Raw genomic sequence first — 16130 nt, forward strand, 5'->3', positions numbered from 1 at the left:
CTACAGCTTAGAGCGACCCCTGAACCTGCTTGTTGTACATTTTGATGATACATTGGCTTTCGGTGGAGACCTTCTGATATTTCCCTCTGAATACTACCCGCTTCGTTCCAAGCGGGCCTCCTTCATCCTTGCTGTCAGACTGTCCATCGCACACCTAGTTTCGCGGTGTATCCTGGCCAGGCCTACCGGCACGACGTTGGTAGAACAATATGATTTCAGCAAGCGCCTGCACTAATAAATTGGACGTCTTTCCCGCTATACATCTCATGCTCCTCCCTCGAGTCTAGAGGTTGTTCGATAGGTTACCATCAGTTGGAATAGCGACGTAGCTCAAGTCGTCACGTCTGACTTGGATTTTCCCAACACAGACGTCTTGCTACATCGTGGTTGAGACATGACGTGTCTTCTCGTGGTCGACGCTTTATGAGCTGGTGGCCAGAGAGGCCGTTCTTCGTCGTGGGCAGGGACAAAGAGATGCCACACGGACAAGACTCATGTGTCTCGCAATATGTAAGCGACTGTAGATTGTCCGGGCTCGAACTATTCCGACCCGGTCCTGGGCACTCAGGGAAAGGGACAATGCTGCAGTTAATTGCCCATGTCTTATGATCCGGAGTCGTGTTGGTGATATCCTGATTCTTGACTGAATCCGTGGAGTCCTCTTTCACCACCTGTTTTGCTCACTCAAACTCCATGGCCACCGTCCTCGCCCGTTGGATCTTGCCCAACGTCTCGGTCAAACTTGGTCCATACAGACGGTGGTGATCAGCCTCGTCACCCTCGGCCCTGTTAACGCCGGCCAGGGCCGCAAGCTCGTTCGTGCCACGGTCAAACATAGTACTGACGTCGTCGAACCATCCGTCTCGTCGGGGCTTCATTTTGAGGATGTCGTCGTCTCCGGAATCTGCTGCCTCTCGTTGGGACGACACCGCCATGCGCCGCCGCTCGAATTCGCGATTGTCCGCCTCTATTTCTTCCTGCAGCCTCTTTGCGAGCATCTCCGCTCCTTGGGCCGGGGCCGTCCGTCGCAGTTTGCTCACTTGCGTCGTCAACGTCTCGAGTTCGCCGTAGAGAGCCGCCACTTGCGCCTGGAGCCGGCTGTCATACGCCTGGTAGACAAAGTCGACCGCTTCCATCTCCTCTCTCTGTTCTTCCCGCTGGGGGCAGCCGGTCACGGAAGTCGCGCCACCCACAGTCGCCAATGCCCCCGCCCCTGGGAGATTCGTCGCGTCCAGCCCGTTGACGGTGATGTTCTTGCACGCTCCCTCCCAGGTACGCGCGATGAAGGCCTCGACGACGGTACGGACGCGCGCACGCAGAGGATCTTCTTCCGTAACCTTGTCCCCATCTTGGTCTTGTGCGTTGTCGCGGGACTGCTCTGCTCCGTTCGGCTGCTGGACGCCGTCTAACTGTATCATCGTCGCAGGCGGAGAGTTCCTGCCCGGCACCGCAGCCGAGGGGGGGAAGTGGAGATCGAGTTTCTGATGCGCGCAGGCGAGGAGGTTGGATTGTAGGTATTTCAGGTCATTTGGGGATTGGAGTTCGACTTTGCGCTGGTGACGGTCTGCCATCGCGTCGGGATGTGCCATTTTCTCGGGTTTCGTGGGGGTCCTTTTAATTTGGATTGTTCGAATTCGCAATGTGGATGACGAAGTGGAAGGGCTCAACGTTGTGCGTTTACATGCTAGAAGCCCCCTCTCATATGCAGTCCTTTCGCGTTTTGCACGCATGTAAACAAGCGGGCTATCGATAAAAGTCTGGTGGAGCCGGCCAAGAACCTACGAGTGAAATGATTGGTCAAGGCCTTTTTCGCCGCTACAGCGCCATCCCACAATTTGAAGGTGGGCGCTGAGAAATCGGGCCACGAAAACAGAGAAGAATAAGGACAGTACTGGTTTGAAGGAGACGAGATGGGACCTGAGAGCGAGAAATGTCATGACGGTAGTGAATCTCATGTGCTATCTGATTCCCATCGGCGGTTGAGTGATTGTCTGCAAATTGCCTTGACCTGTGCTCTGGACATCGGTCCTGACCTCGCATCGTGCTTGCTGCGCAACCCTATCTTCCATGTTCTCAGATCTATTTCGACTCGTCAAAGACGTAGGTCAAGTGGCAACGACCGCAGTACTGTCGGTTGTGCATAGCCGCCATGAAAACACCGGCACCGCACTCCTTGGTTGGGCACTCGCGCCTCAAGCGCTCGATCTTTCCATCGCCGTCGACCTTGTAGTACTTGAGGACAGCCAACTTGGTCTTCTTGCGCTTGTGCTTGATCTTCTTGGGAGTGGTGTAGACCTTCTTCTTGCGCTTCTTGGCACCACCGCGGAGGCGCAAGACGAGGTGGAGGGTGGATTCCTTCTGGATGTTGTAGTCGGAGAGCGTGCGGCCATCTTCGAGTTGCTTGCCGGCGAAGATCAGGCGTTGCTGGTCCGGAGGAATGCCTTCCTTGTCTGCAGGGAGTCTTTTGTAAGCCGGCTTCACATGCGATTTGGTCCAGCCCGAGCCACCACATACCTTGAATTTTGGACTTGACATTGTCGATGGTGTCGGAAGACTCAACCTCGAGGGTTATAGTCTTCCCCGTCAGGGTTTTAACGAAAATTTGCATACTGAGTGATCTGATACAACATGTCAGTTGATTCTGAACGATGGAAAAGGGTGGACGGCGAGCCCAGGAAGAGATCGAGGGGCAGATTGCGGGAAGGTAGAAGTGGGAGACCAGATTTGGAACTCGAGCTTGGGAAAGTCGTACCTCGACAGGAGTCTGTCTTCCTCAATCACTTGATAGCATGCAAAGCCGTCGGCGTGCAGGGACAAATGAACAAAGCGAGATGGATCGTTAAAGAAAAATGAAGAGGAAATGTGTGCAACCCACTCGGCATACTTGCCTAGCCTGTCCTTGGCGGAATCCACCATCTCAAGTGGCTTATTAATCAAGTTTCTGCTCTACAGTCTGTGGACACCGCCATCACTCTCATCGTCGCCACCAATGGTGATATTGATGTTGATTTAACTGCACGGAGAGATAGAGCCCAAACCTGGTTGTATCTTACATGGATGGTCAGGTTGAAGGGCATACGCAAAGAAGTTAGCCGGAACAGGTTGATATAGGCCAAGCTCCCACGGACAGGCTGCAAGGACGCTTGTCAGGGCGTCACAAGGTGGAGAGTGGTTGTTTCTTTTGAGTTTGTGAGGATTGAAAGCTGGCTTGCCAAACAACAAAGCGGAAGGACCCTAACCATCGAGATTTGATGACTTGATTCAAGATGAAAGAGCTGTACTTGGGCTTGTTGATCAGATGATCAGCCTTGGCTACAACACCTGGGCGCATATCAAATGGTATTGTGTTCCGAACATGAGCCTCCTCAATGCTTCTTTCCCAACTGTGGTGAACAAGAATCTGCGTCCTCTTTCACTCGGGCGCAGGTCTTCACGCTCAAATCCTCCTTGGCAGCCAGGTATCGATCTTGCAGCCAGTACCCTCTTGATGCTGCCTTCGAAAGTCGATGTCCATCCAGGGCAACAGAACGCAGTCTAAGCACGGGCTTTGGTGCTGTGATGCTCACCGTTGGGGCGGGAAGTGGCAGGGCACGATGTCACTACGTGAACCGTTCTCACCCCGGGTGCTATGGGTACTGAGATACGAGACTATGGAAAGTGAGCGCTTTCAGGACCAAAGTGTCTAATTTTGCTATCAATTGATGATGGAACTTTTCTGAGGAACACTGAACCCCTGTATTCCGCCATTCTAGCATATCCGGATTCTGAATATGATTTGCGCCACAAAATCAATCCCGGCGCCCTTTTCCTATTGGACACGTTTTCGTCTGAGCGATGCCGCATACCATGCTCTCCCGCTCGGTTTAGCTTGCTTTCAAGGAACAGAAGTCTCATTTGTTTCCCATACTCAGATGCTCTGGCGGAGTTCCCTGGGGGGCCTAGATGACAGCGATGCTCACATGTCCCGTATGTTTCAACTCTTGCACAACTTATTGCAGTGAGATCCTTATGGGCCTTGGGACATGTCAGGTGCGCTAGGTCTCATCACCTTCAATGGAGTCTGTCTACCTCGGTCACGTGAAACGCAAAATGTCGGCGCTGAAGGGCTCAAAGTCTTGGAGGAGGAAATTAAATCCGACCTGCGATTTCGATTGGTGTTGCCAAGAGGAAATATACAAGAGTGGACCCGACGTGGAGGAAAGTACCGCGAGCGCTTATTCAGCAGTCGACGAATCACATACCCTGGAGGCGGCCGGTTGCTTAGCCAGTTGCTGTGCAACCGGCCTGTTTACGCAGCCATCACTTCCGGAGTGACGGACTGAGATCGCCGACAGTGAACGAGTCCAAGTCAATACTCATCACATCCCCCTCCAGCTCCCAGCTCCATCCTTCTCTTCATCCTCCAAACCCTCCCAACCCTACTCTTTAGACCACCGACCTCTCTTCGAGAAAGCCCAAGACCTACCTGCAAAACAAGTCAATCGAGAAGCCTCTCAGGACCCAGTTCTGATCAATCCCACTATATCTGCCCTGAGAGGGCCCCTTCTCTGAAAAGAACGATAGTCGCACACAGTCGTCTGCGACTGGTGAAAGCCGAATAAACACAAGACCGCTGCCCGGTCCGCAGCCCCTTGCGCTGCGTGAGGTACGTTGGGAACTTGGAACAAGAATGCTTGTGAGAGTCTACAGAGAAACTGACCGCCGATACTTCTTGCAGTCTCGAGCCACAGAAGGATCCATTTTCGGACAACAAGTGACAACAACAACCCTTCGACAAGCAACCATTATCGAACTCATCTCGCCTAAGATGATGTCCAACCAACCCTCATCTCTTCAGCAACGACAGAGGCTACATCGGAGACAAAACTCGACACCCGTTGTAGCCTTCGAAGCCATGAGGGTCTCTGCCGCCATGCCTCAACAACCACGCCACAACATCCACCGACGGGGTCAATCGTTCGATCTTCAACGAAGCCCCATACGGAAGCAACAGCAAGGCAGCATGGTAAGTATGACTAACCTCGGACCAATCCACGGACAACAAATTTTGCGGGAAGCGCAGCAGCAACGAATAGCAAGACCGGGCCAGCAACATCCAAATATGACCATGGACATGCCTATCTCTCCTGAGTGCGGCATGTTCCCGGTGACCACTTCAATTCCACAGTCACCGTACGACAACATGAGAATGAATGCAATCATGCAACAGACCTCTCCAGGCATGACCTTTTCGCATTCCCAACAATACTTTACCGACCTCAATGTGCAAATGCAGACTGGCGGTCCAACGGGACTCATGGATGAGAATAATGTCCAGTACTTCCATGAGGCTCCAGCACCCCAGTTTCAACACGGTGTCGGTATTTCCTTCGACAATCGAAGAATGTCGCAACCTGATCTGCGGGTACAGACCCAGTTGCGACCTCATACACCTTCACATCAAATCCAGACTGGTGAGTATTTTCCATAATCAAGAAGTGTTTGAGGCGAATCTAACTTGTTGTCAGCACAACTCCCTCTCACACCTCCCTTCAGTCAACATAACCCAGCCATCCAATACTCACGTTCATTACAAGCATCACCAGCCCTTCAGTCACCCTATCCAGTGCCCATGGCACGAGGCAAGTCCCTGCAAGGAATTATTGAGCACGAAGAACTCTCAGCGGAGCCCATAGGAGCACCGACCAGATCTTTGTTTGAGATGGCTGATATGCCCGTGCCTGAACCTCGGAGACGGGCTCAGTCTCCCCCAGTGGTTGGGCAAACGGAGCCAAGGAAGGTCAAGGTTGAATCGACTTCCGAAGAAGCAGAGCTCGTTCCAAAGCTCGAAGACACGGCTGTGCCGGACCTTTCGAACATAAAGGCACCGGCTGGCAGCACTTCGCCAGGCAGGCCGGCTCTGTCGCCTCGACGGATGTCGATCTCAGATCTCAACCTGGAACCCGGCATGGAGGCATCAATTGAGGAAACAAACATCACGCTGGATGACATTGCACAGTTTATCCGTGGTCCAGATCCTGTGGACAACAAATGGGTCTGTCAGTATGAGCATTGCAACAAGAGATTCGGCCGGAAAGAAAACATCAAATCACATATCCAGACCCACCTTGGTGATCGTCAGTTCCGATGTGACCATTGCAAGAAATGCTTTGTCCGAGGTCATGATCTCAAGCGCCATGCCAAAATCCATACCGGGACAAAACCATATCCTTGTCTCTGCGGAAATTCGTTCGCTCGCCACGACGCATTGACTCGCCACCGACAGAGAGGAATGTGTATTGGTGCGTTTGAAGGTGTCGTCAAGAAGGTGATGAAGCGCGGTAGACCCAGGAAGCATCGACCGGAGATGGACGAACGTCTGGACAAGGCCAATCGAACCAGGCAGAGGACCACCGAGCAATATCCCGATCCATACACGTCTTCTGCATCGAGCTGCTCTTTGTCAAGCTGGGGCTCACCACCAACGGAAACCATGGACAATCTGAGCATCCGTGGAACGTCACCTTTCGAGAACATGGCGCTCTTTGGTGTGCCACAGCACAATCTCCTGAACATGGATCAAATGATTGGCTTTCCTCCCGACACGTTCTCCTTCACGCCGCCGCATAGCCCAGGATATTCCACAGGCAACAAGCCCAGTCCCGTCTACCGCGAGCTGACACCGGCAGAGCTCGGCGAGATTCCAGAGCTGCAGCACAGTGACAGATCACAAATGCTACCAGAACTCCCGGCCTTGGACAATGGCTTGCCAATGTTGCGTGCCACCCTGAACGTCTCGGCAGAACAGAGTTTGCCGAGTCTTTCACACTCGTGCTCATCACCCGCTGCTGATATGGCGGCTTTCGATTTCTCGGACCTACCTACCAATCCTGCCTCAGTCATGCATTCCCCCCAACTGCCCATGAAGATGGAGCAACAGGAAAGGAATGAATTCGACAACTTCCTCGACTATAGCGGGATGCAGATGGGACTGGACCCTTCAACTCAGGATTACTTCTCCATCTGAGGTCAATGTTTTCCGACGTCAACATCAACAAGGAAATCGGCACTGCAAACGGACGTGACCGCCACTGATCCGCCATTTGAACAACAACAACAACAACAACTTTGCGCATGTAAATGTATTCTACTGGTCAACCAAGTGATGAATGAAACGGGACGATGTATACAGGGAAAGGGCTTGTGGAAATCTTGGAAAGGGCAAATGGGGTCAAACCTCCGGAAGGGATAGCGCGTGTATTTACATTTTATTGTCATGTCATGCTTTGCGATGGTGCTTTTCATGTCATTCTTTCTCGGTGTATATTCATTCATTCCTTTGAATGACAATTTTTGGGAACGAGCGTCGGCGCCTAGAAGGGTGCCATCCATGCTCAATGGGATGAACGAAAGGAAGGGGAGGGAAGGAAAGGGAAGGACTTTCGTTTTCTGCTGCTTTGGCTCGTCGTCGTCCTGGTTCACACACGCACATCCCCTCCACTACTTACATACGTAGTTACTTACCTCCATTTCTGGCTGTAGCGGCTTGGGGGAAGAAGTGAGTGAATGAATGAGTCAAGAAAAAAGGTCACACACACGCACTCGCACACGTACTGCAAGCTGGAAGGGGAGCCAAGGCAAGGCAAGGCAAGGAAGGGATGTTGAGATTCAACGGAGACAACCGAGCAAGGTGTCATCAGACATTCATTCATTCATTGTTCTTTCACTTAATATATTTTTTTCATCATGCTGTTCGTTCTAGAGATCCGGGCTGGGCGAGATGGTTGGTTGGCTGGTTGGTAGTTGTGGACGAATTGTCCGTAAGACGGTATCATCATATCACCACTCCCCACCTTCTCTTACTGCTCGTCGTTCAGGGGCGCGTGGTAGAGGCACTTCTTCGGCTGTGAGGCTGTATTTGCCGATGCACCTGAGGAGGGGGTTGACGGACGCGAATACGGGCAAAAGAAAGAAACACAGAGAGAGCAAAAGGATGGTCAGCTCGACAGACACATCACAAGCGTGTCGAGATGTGATGCTTCCCTCCTTGTCCCCAGGTCCAGGTGAACGGACGTTCTTCTTCTCTCTAAGGAGATATGTGCCAGCTCTTTATCAATTAAAGCTCGTTCCCATCTCACCTATTCCAGCGTGTCAGTTGTACACATACGTGCATTCGTCCTTCGAATGCTTGGTTGTTGGAATGGTGGGAAACGAGTGGCTTTACCTTCTCTTTCTATTGTAAGTCGTTCCTAGAGGCGAGTGATATAAGACGATAGCCTGGGAGAGGATAACAGAGACGGGGAAAGCCGAGTACGATAGGTGAATGACTTCGTCGACGTTTCGTGGTCTGGAGGGTCCGTTCTTGGAAGCTTCGAAATTCGCCCTCTGCAACCTTGCTCGCCCTGTTTATTCAATGATTCGGGTTGCCTGACCGGCGGCCTTGCTCTCTGTCCGTGAGTCCATGGGTAGGACGTCGTGTGTGCATTGTAACAAGGATGCCACCAGGGTGCAAGAGAAGGCATCCTGCTCATGGAAAGGCGTGAGCGAGGTCTGCTTAACAAACGACTAGCAGAAAGGGCCGGGTGATCCGAATGATGCAAAGGCATAAGACTCTGATCAATCTGCCCATAGTCCCATCCCGGGCCTCATCCTACTGTGCCAACCCATGTACCTCGTCGCCAAAGGGGCAATGCTGTTGGTGGAGTGTTGCTGTCGATAAGACGGAGTCAGCTGAGAAACCCAACGCAAATGATAGCGGTGCCAATCGTTGGCAGATTGCAAATCGACTGCATTGGGATAGGTCAGAAGACCAGTTTGACGTGAGGAATCGTCGCTGGAAGCCAAAGCGGGAGCTCAAGAGGCGCCTCGATGTTTGCAGGCGGCGCAAACAACATGGATCGACAGTCGAACTTCCAGGAAAGAAAGTGGTGAATGCCATTATGGAGGGTATGAAAGCTCTTCAAGACAACATGTCAAGCGAGAGCTTCCGTTTAATGTTGCCGCTGCCAAGTTTCAACTCTGAGCTCTCACACATGCATCATTAGTGATGAATGCCTGTGAACATGCTTCCTCTGAAGGGCTCAACTCCCCTTTGGCCTCGCTTCCGCGCCCAAGTACCATGCTTTGACGAGACTGAATCCCTTGGAGCCAGTCCGAGCACTGCTCCACGCGGAAATTGACCTGCTCCACTGAAAAAGTGAGGCTTTCCCGCGGGTGGATGGATTCTTTGACAGGTACGACGCTGCAGAGGCACAAGAAATCCTCTCCATGGATTGGTTGAAACGGCCAGTCGACCTTTAATAGAGCCAGGAGAAAGTTGTAGGCGAAATGACAGAGTGAGGCTGGGAGTTACAAAATTAGCCCAGTTGTAGTGCCAGAGCAGTACGTGCTCAGTCCTGGCTCCGCTCGCATTTTCGATTAGTGGTGCCCTCCTCTCGAAAACCTGCCGCACCTAGTACGGTGTCGGAGAGAAAGGAGGTAGACAGAAGGCAGTGCGCATAGAGGCCAAGCGCATTCTAGCTAGCCCATCAGGATTGGTGCCCAGCTCTTACAACGATTAACCTCGTGCCGATGGGCGCAACCACGCCTACACGCAGAGATCGACTCCCACCCAAGCACGCTGCTGGGAGACGGGTTGGGTGCAAACACCACAGACCAATCACCTCGAGGTTCACTCCTTGTGAGCATTGGTCAGACTGCCTCAATTTCCATGGTAGCTGCAACCAGGACAAAGCCCTCCAGTGTCTCAATCTCTCGAATATCGTCATTGGTGGTCAGACTGTCCAGAGCTTGATAGGGTCCCTCAGGGTAATCGATAAGCCAGGAAATTGAAGCTGAGACGGTCTCTACCCTCGGATAATCTGTTGCCTCCCTCCGGCTTTGGAATGAGTGCCCATTTCGAAGTCTAGCTAGACATCAGGATGAATACAAGAGTGTTCGTGCCCACCCAACACCAGCCCCCGGCTACAAGCCTCCAGGATTCTGGAGGGTAGAAGCGTTTCTAGGGTAGTTGACGGAGTCCCCCCAGACAGTTCATGCAAAAGTGGTCGATCGGGGGACGATCAGGAGAGAGTGAGGCATTGTGACAGGGCCTAGTCAGGCTGATATTTAAGGGGGCAGAACTCAGTACCCCACGGCGCTGACGTTGGGCCGAATGTTATCATATCGTCGGCAATTCGTCTGTTAGGGGGGGAACCAGAGATGCGAGGTGCGGTTAAGAGCGGGTAGATTCGCTCCTTGTTGTGCACTAGGTCGAGCAGATTGTCACATATATTTCCAGAACGGTGGTGTTCGGCTAAGTTTGCGGAAAGGATCGTCACAATCGTCAGAAGGTGTTTGGGAGGGAAAATTTCCCGGCGGGGGAAGATGCACGGGCGTTGTCGAACCTTGACTGGACGGCGATTGTCGGGCAGCCGAAGCGCGAGGTTATTCAAAGATAAGATCAACTTCCCTACAGAACGCGATGGGACAATTCGGCAGTTGACTAGGCCGACAAAGTGCGATATCAGGTCTCTTTCCTTCAACCAAATCTGGTCCCATCATGGAAGCTCTCAGAGTAAGCTTGTCCTCGATACAGTGAGGATCAGCCAAAACGCCAGCCTTGCAAGATTTGATTGGATCGGTGTCGAGGCTTCCCGGGCGAGAAGAACGTGACTTGGTTGAAAGAGTACTTCCTGAGAACAGGATTGGACACCCCGCAACAGGGGGTGCGATTACTCGGGGGCCCGAAAGTCCCAGGTACCGAGTTTCAAGGGACGAGCAACTTGGTGGCGTGCCAGGATGACGTACGTGTGGCCCTTGTTTCCCCGTGAACAGGCTTTGTGTTGTTGTCACGGACGAGTTCCTCGACCGTGCCATCCCCTGATGGGGGTGTACTCTTGTGCTGAAGATTGACAAGTTTGACCCAAGAGGACAATCAGAATGGAGTTTGCTAGGCGGATGAAAACTTTCGAGGGCTCTCTGACACGGCCAGAAGGTCAAAGATGCTACCAATCACACTTGGCGGCCCTCAACGTCCAGCAGATTGAGTGGTGGGGTACGGGAAGGTTGCAGGAGATAATATCCACCTGGGTTAAGAGGATGCATTTTGCATAGCTTCGGCGGCCTGTGAGAGGCTCGACAGACAGTGTATTTCTGAAAAGCCTGAAGGACTATTGGGTCTGTCGGCGCACCGGTCAAAGGAGATTTGTGGAAACAACAGGTGGTACGAGAGCGAAAGACTCCGCCACAGCGTACAGATGCTCAGAGGTGGACCAGAGCAGGACCTAGTTCCACGTGTGCAAAGTTGAATCGACTCTGGGATTCGGTGGGCGGGCTTTTGGCTCCTGGAGGTTCGAGCGCATTGAGCGGTGAGGAAGAACCCGTTGCTTGCATAGGTAGTCCCGCATAGTGCCAAAGTTGCAATGAGACTATTGCCTGTGGAAACTCTGAGCCAGTACCAAAGGGACGACGCCGACGCCGAGGCTCAGGTCGTGGGCTGATGGGCAAGATGGGTTTCAGGGTGGCCACCGGCCCCAGTGGGTGTGCTAAGGTGTAGGTATTATTCTGTGCATTGCTGATCCTTTTTTCAGATCTTTCTGTGTGTAAGATACATGGCGGACTATGTCTGGCAGGCACTTCGGACCACTCCTGGGCAGGAACTCGTCAGAGGAGGGAGTTGTTGTCGATCAAATATTGTCCCACTGGCAATGGCCTCTATTTTGTGGTCGTTTGCCACTCAGGCAGGCAACGGGCAGCCATCGAAACGAAGCCCTGACTACGTGCCCCAGGGACACGTGTGCAGGAATAGGCGTGTTTCTGCAGCCTCAACAGGCACGGAATAAGGTTGGGCGGGCGCCTGGATAGTGTGATCTCGGAGAGGAGGGCACCGGGAGGGCACCAGCAGCGAGGAATCAGCTGGGTTGAGCGAGGGTTGAGCGAAAGGGAATGGTGAGTCGATGAAGCACCAGAGGAGGTCAAAGTGAGGCGACGGGCGAAGGGAAGGCGGCGGCTGTGATTGGCTGGCGCCTGACGTCGCCGGCGCTGATTGGCTCGCTGCCGGCCGGCCTAGAAGACTTCATCCATGACAAGGCAACCATTAGTTGGAGGCTTGCATGACAAGTTGGATTGGAACGCAGACTTCCATGCACAAAGATGCTGGGGGACCAATCTCCGTTGCTCTATCTCTACTCAGAGGCTATTGGCCGCGGCGAATTTGCCTGTACCCCCTCTCTCCCGAAGCCTTATATCTTGGTCGAGGCTCTCACCATCGAACTGTATTTTGGAGACTCTACCATGGCAGCACATTCACAATCTCTCTCCACGTAGGACAGGCGGCTCGGGTTTCGAATTCATCTCGTGTACCAGCTTCGGGCTTCCACCCATCATACGTTTTGTGTCTGCTCGACGGGCACTGCACACCTCTTTTCCCATTTGTCGACATGCCTCAACCACCAAGTCCGCCCAGGGATTACTGGATATCAGGCTATGGCCTATCTCGCCATATCGTTCTTCGACAGCTGCAGTATTTTTTGGGCCCCTCTGCCACCGTGAGGCCATATTCATATCATGTATGAGGGTGCCCCTTCCACGAGCAAACAAGCCACAAGCTGATGGGAGAGGACTAGGGCCGAGAGGGGTTCCTGATCAATGGTCCCGAGTTGACCAAGGTAAGTTCAGTCGCGGTTCCCAGCGGAGAAGTAACCCGCTCACGGCAGTCCACAGGAGCAGATCGAGGATCTCAAACGCCAGTCGGAACAATACGAAAGGCAGCAAACAATGCGCATGTCCAACAAGGCCAGCAGCGGTACCGATGACGAGGACTGCGACATCCACGAGATTGTGAACATCAATGCGAGTCGAAGGCACAACTTCGCAGCACATGCTTCTGCACCCCATTACAAGCGTTCTCGGTGACGATTGGTCACCATGGGGCGGGAAAGCGTCTTGCTGCAAAAAGTTTTTCATCAGAAAAATAAGGCCCCATGACCTCTTCGTCGGCCAACATGCTCGACTCTCCAAAGAAACCCGAAGGTCCCGCCGCTGGTCTGCTGGTCTGCCGGGTGTCACGAGGACCACGAAATGGTCCAGTTAGAGAGTCGAGGTCATGCACAGGGAAACTGCCCCGTGCTGATGTGCTTAGACGAGCGAGGCGCTCTGGGAGAGGATTGGGATTTCTTTTTTTCAGCATGGAGGAATGGGAATCGGATTCGTCAGAGTCTTGCAGGTCGGTTAGCCTTTTGGGAAGCCTTGTATGTATATGCGGGTATGGTGGAACTAGAGAGTCGTGGCAACTCTAGGTTTTTCGCTCTCACGCCGCAAAAACGCCAAACGCCCTAGGTTCATTGGCACTGCAGCGCCTAATGCGGAGCGTTCGATTCTCGAGCGGTACACAGCGTCGGCGATTGCTGGGAATCAAGTAAGAAACCGGGGTTGCGGTGGAGGCAGTTTAGCGGTGCAACAACAAAAACAAAGCATCCTGCGTCGTGAGATGCACCTCAAGATCCTCTGTAGGTTGTATAGGTCCACGGGCCGACCAATACGGGCACATGGTAATGCCGCTCGCCCTTTTTAACAAAGAATTTGACTTCGACCTCGGGCCAGAAGCTCTCGATGCCCTTCTCTTCATACCACGGACCGACCTCGAATTTGATGCTCCACGCGATTCGCTCCCCGTGGCTGTATCCTTCCATCACATCCGACACACTCCTGCCGGCAGATGTCTCCCACTCTTTGACGCGGCCGTCTTCGTTTGTGACGGCAGCGAAGCTTACTGCAGGTTGACCAGACGTGCTGTTGTTGGCTGAGAGCAGCGTCAAGGTCGCTTTCAGGCCAGATGCAGGAGTCCCGGACAGGGTGTTAAGGACGTGGCAGGTGATCGGAGAGGGCATTGTGCAGCAGTAAGGACGGGACAAGTACGGGTACAGTATGTTGCGTTGCAGAGACGGGGCGATGCAAAGAGATCAAAGAGATCAAAGAGATTCAATAAATATGCCACCGATGGGTCCCAAGTCGGTCGGAGGTGGCCGACGACGACGTCAAGACGAAAGAAGAAAGTTGCAGCTGGACCCAGAAAAATCCGCTCGAGGTGAGTTGTAATGTCACGTGAATACCCGTCGTTATCAGTGGGGCAGCTACGGTCGAGCATTGCTTATCGGCGACAGGACACACCCAGGAGGGGGGCAGTACTACAGTCAGTATGGAGTGCAGAGTACTTGCTCGCTACCATCAGACTGCACTGGGTGGCTATCCTATGTGCCTGGCTCATCTTCGTCTTGTTCGAGTGCCCGATACCCTCCATCGACGGATAGCGGTGAGAGAACGGCATCCTTCTCTCGCATGACATACCGTTTCACCAGCCATGGCAGGAACTCGATCGTCTGGTACTTGACAAACGTCCTCGTGGGAACCGAAAAGACCTCGTCCAGCTCGTCCAGTGTCTTCAAGCGCGTCTCGGGGAGAAAGAGGAAGACGAGCACCACCGCAACCACGTTCAGGCCTGCATACAAAGCAAAGGCCCCCTGAGACTGGAGCGCTGTGAGGATGCGTGGGAATGTCAAGGACAAGATGGCCGCCCAAAAGTTGGCCGTGGCCACGGCGAAACTCATGCCAACCTCACGATGTGACAAGGGGAACACTTCTGCTGAGTAGGTGTTCGGGACGGGCCCCATCCCCGGCGAATACAGGGCACAGAAGACATATATCAAGGTGGCCAGGAGTCCGAAGTGCATAGGGTTGTCGGCAGGAATGTTGAAACTCAGTCCGGCTGCTAGCAAGGTCATTGCCATCAGGGGCAACGTCAGAAGCAGAAGTGATCTCCTCCCCAGGGTGTCCATGGTCCATATTGCAGGAAATGCTCCGAGAAAATTGATGAACCCAAAGATGCAGGATGCCAGCAAAGCCCCAAAGTCGGAGAAACCCGCGTCCGAGAAGATTGTTGAGGAATAGAAGGCGATGATGTTGATGCCACACAGCTGTTGAGAGAGCATCACAACGTAGGAAGCGGTGGTAGCTCGTCTGATGCGAGGCACGGTGAACAGTTCCCGAACTTTACGCAGGAAAGAAACGTCCTGCTGGTCTGCCATCTTCAATCTTGCCGTCCTCTGCAGATGCGAAGCATACAGTTCTTTTGCTGCTAGCAACTCGCCGTTTCGCAAACTGCATAGTGATCGAAATGCGAGATCATAACGGTCTCCATGTTTCAGGAACCATGCTGGAGACTCGGGGCACATATACAGCATCAGCGACAAAGGTATGGTTGGGATGAAAGGAGCTGCAAGCTGAAGTCTCCACGCGTTGTCGCCATACTAAGCAGCAATGTCAGCCTCGTCCTGTCATAGAACACCCCTTCAGAATTCGAACATACGCTGTAGAAGGCAGCGTTGGCAATGAAGCCCAGGAACAGTCCAAAAGCTGTCCACATTTGCCAGGATACTGCTAGACCACCACGGATCCCCTACACAAATATTAGTCCGGGTTACCAAGATCAGTGCCACTAAGGTTACTGGGGTATCACTCACAGCGGGAGCACATTCAGCAGCATATACCGATACAGTACTCGCATTGATACCGAGGCCCCCACCCAGGATGAAGCGGAAGATCAACAGCTGTGGCCAAGTCTTGCACAGGCCGGACCCGAGGTTGGCAACGAGGCAAAGTATGCTTCCCAAGAAGACGGCACCACGCCGACCAAGCAAATTGTTCACGGGGTCCGAGACCCAGGCCCCTAGGATCCCTGTGCTGAGATAAATGCCGCTGTTGATCAAGCCGACAATGAAAACATCATGTTTGCTATTCGACCCAACGCCGAATGCCTTTGGGAAGTACAGGTTGGCGCCGTTCATGCCTGTCTGGGCCCAGCCTTGCTCTATAGCGCCCACCGAACACACCAGGATGGTGAAATAGAGCATCTTGGGCTGCCGCCATTTTCGGCGCGTTTCATCCTGCAACGCCTGAGCTTCTGCTGGGTCGAGTGGCAGATGGTCCAGAGGGGATTGACCCTGGAGTATGGCTGCGGCTTTGTGGAAGACATCGAGATGCTGTGTGAGTCCATGTGACTGAGCGAAGAGATGCACGTTCTCGAATGTCGCGTCTCGAAGAGGTTGCTCAACAGTGGAGTCGGGCACTGAAGAACATCCAGCTTGTTCTCGATGATGGACCTGGCCTTTGACCAT

At 53.1% G+C, this 16130-nt stretch overlaps 6 protein-coding genes across 6 annotated transcripts; 2 read left to right on the top strand and 4 right to left on the bottom strand.

Annotated features, from left to right (window-relative positions):
- Nucleotides 1–680: 680 nt before the first annotated feature.
- Nucleotides 681–1589, bottom strand: AYL99_01397 (hypothetical protein; the record flags this gene model as incomplete). Its single annotated transcript, XM_018832913.1, has 1 exon — nucleotides 681–1589. One exon carries the CDS (start codon nucleotides 1587–1589, stop codon nucleotides 681–683), a length of 909 nt encoding a protein of 302 aa, XP_018698792.1.
- Nucleotides 1590–2079: 490 nt separating this feature from the next.
- Nucleotides 2080–2608, bottom strand: AYL99_01398 (ubiquitin-40S ribosomal protein S27a; the record flags this gene model as incomplete). Its single annotated transcript, XM_018832914.1, has 2 exons — nucleotides 2080–2450; nucleotides 2515–2608. The coding sequence occupies 2 exons, from the start codon at nucleotides 2606–2608 to the stop codon at nucleotides 2080–2082; spliced, it is 465 nt and encodes a 154-aa protein (XP_018698793.1).
- Nucleotides 2609–4912: 2304 nt separating this feature from the next.
- On the top strand, nucleotides 4913–7006 carry AYL99_01399 (hypothetical protein; the record flags this gene model as incomplete). The annotated part of the gene is made up of 2 exons (XM_018832915.1): nucleotides 4913–5453; nucleotides 5508–7006. 2 exons carry the CDS (start codon nucleotides 4913–4915, stop codon nucleotides 7004–7006), a joined length of 2040 nt encoding a protein of 679 aa, XP_018698794.1.
- A 5392-nt stretch (nucleotides 7007–12398) lies between these two features.
- AYL99_01400 (hypothetical protein) lies at nucleotides 12399–12873 on the top strand (the record flags this gene model as incomplete). The annotated part of the gene is made up of 3 exons (XM_018832916.1): nucleotides 12399–12527; nucleotides 12585–12626; nucleotides 12682–12873. 3 exons carry the CDS (start codon nucleotides 12399–12401, stop codon nucleotides 12871–12873), a joined length of 363 nt encoding a protein of 120 aa, XP_018698795.1.
- Nucleotides 12874–13454: 581 nt separating this feature from the next.
- AYL99_01401 (hydroxyisourate hydrolase) lies at nucleotides 13455–13847 on the bottom strand (the record flags this gene model as incomplete). Its single annotated transcript, XM_018832917.1, has 1 exon — nucleotides 13455–13847. One exon carries the CDS (start codon nucleotides 13845–13847, stop codon nucleotides 13455–13457), a length of 393 nt encoding a protein of 130 aa, XP_018698796.1.
- Nucleotides 13848–14207: 360 nt separating this feature from the next.
- AYL99_01402 (hypothetical protein) lies at nucleotides 14208–16130 on the bottom strand (the record flags this gene model as incomplete). Its single annotated transcript, XM_018832918.1, has 3 exons — nucleotides 14208–15263; nucleotides 15323–15412; nucleotides 15477–16130. 3 exons carry the CDS (start codon nucleotides 16128–16130, stop codon nucleotides 14208–14210), a joined length of 1800 nt encoding a protein of 599 aa, XP_018698797.1.

Source organism: Fonsecaea erecta (genome assembly GCF_001651985.1).
Source record: "Fonsecaea erecta strain CBS 125763 chromosome Unknown Scaff1, whole genome shotgun sequence".
Taxonomy (NCBI): domain Eukaryota; kingdom Fungi; phylum Ascomycota; class Eurotiomycetes; order Chaetothyriales; family Herpotrichiellaceae; genus Fonsecaea; species Fonsecaea erecta.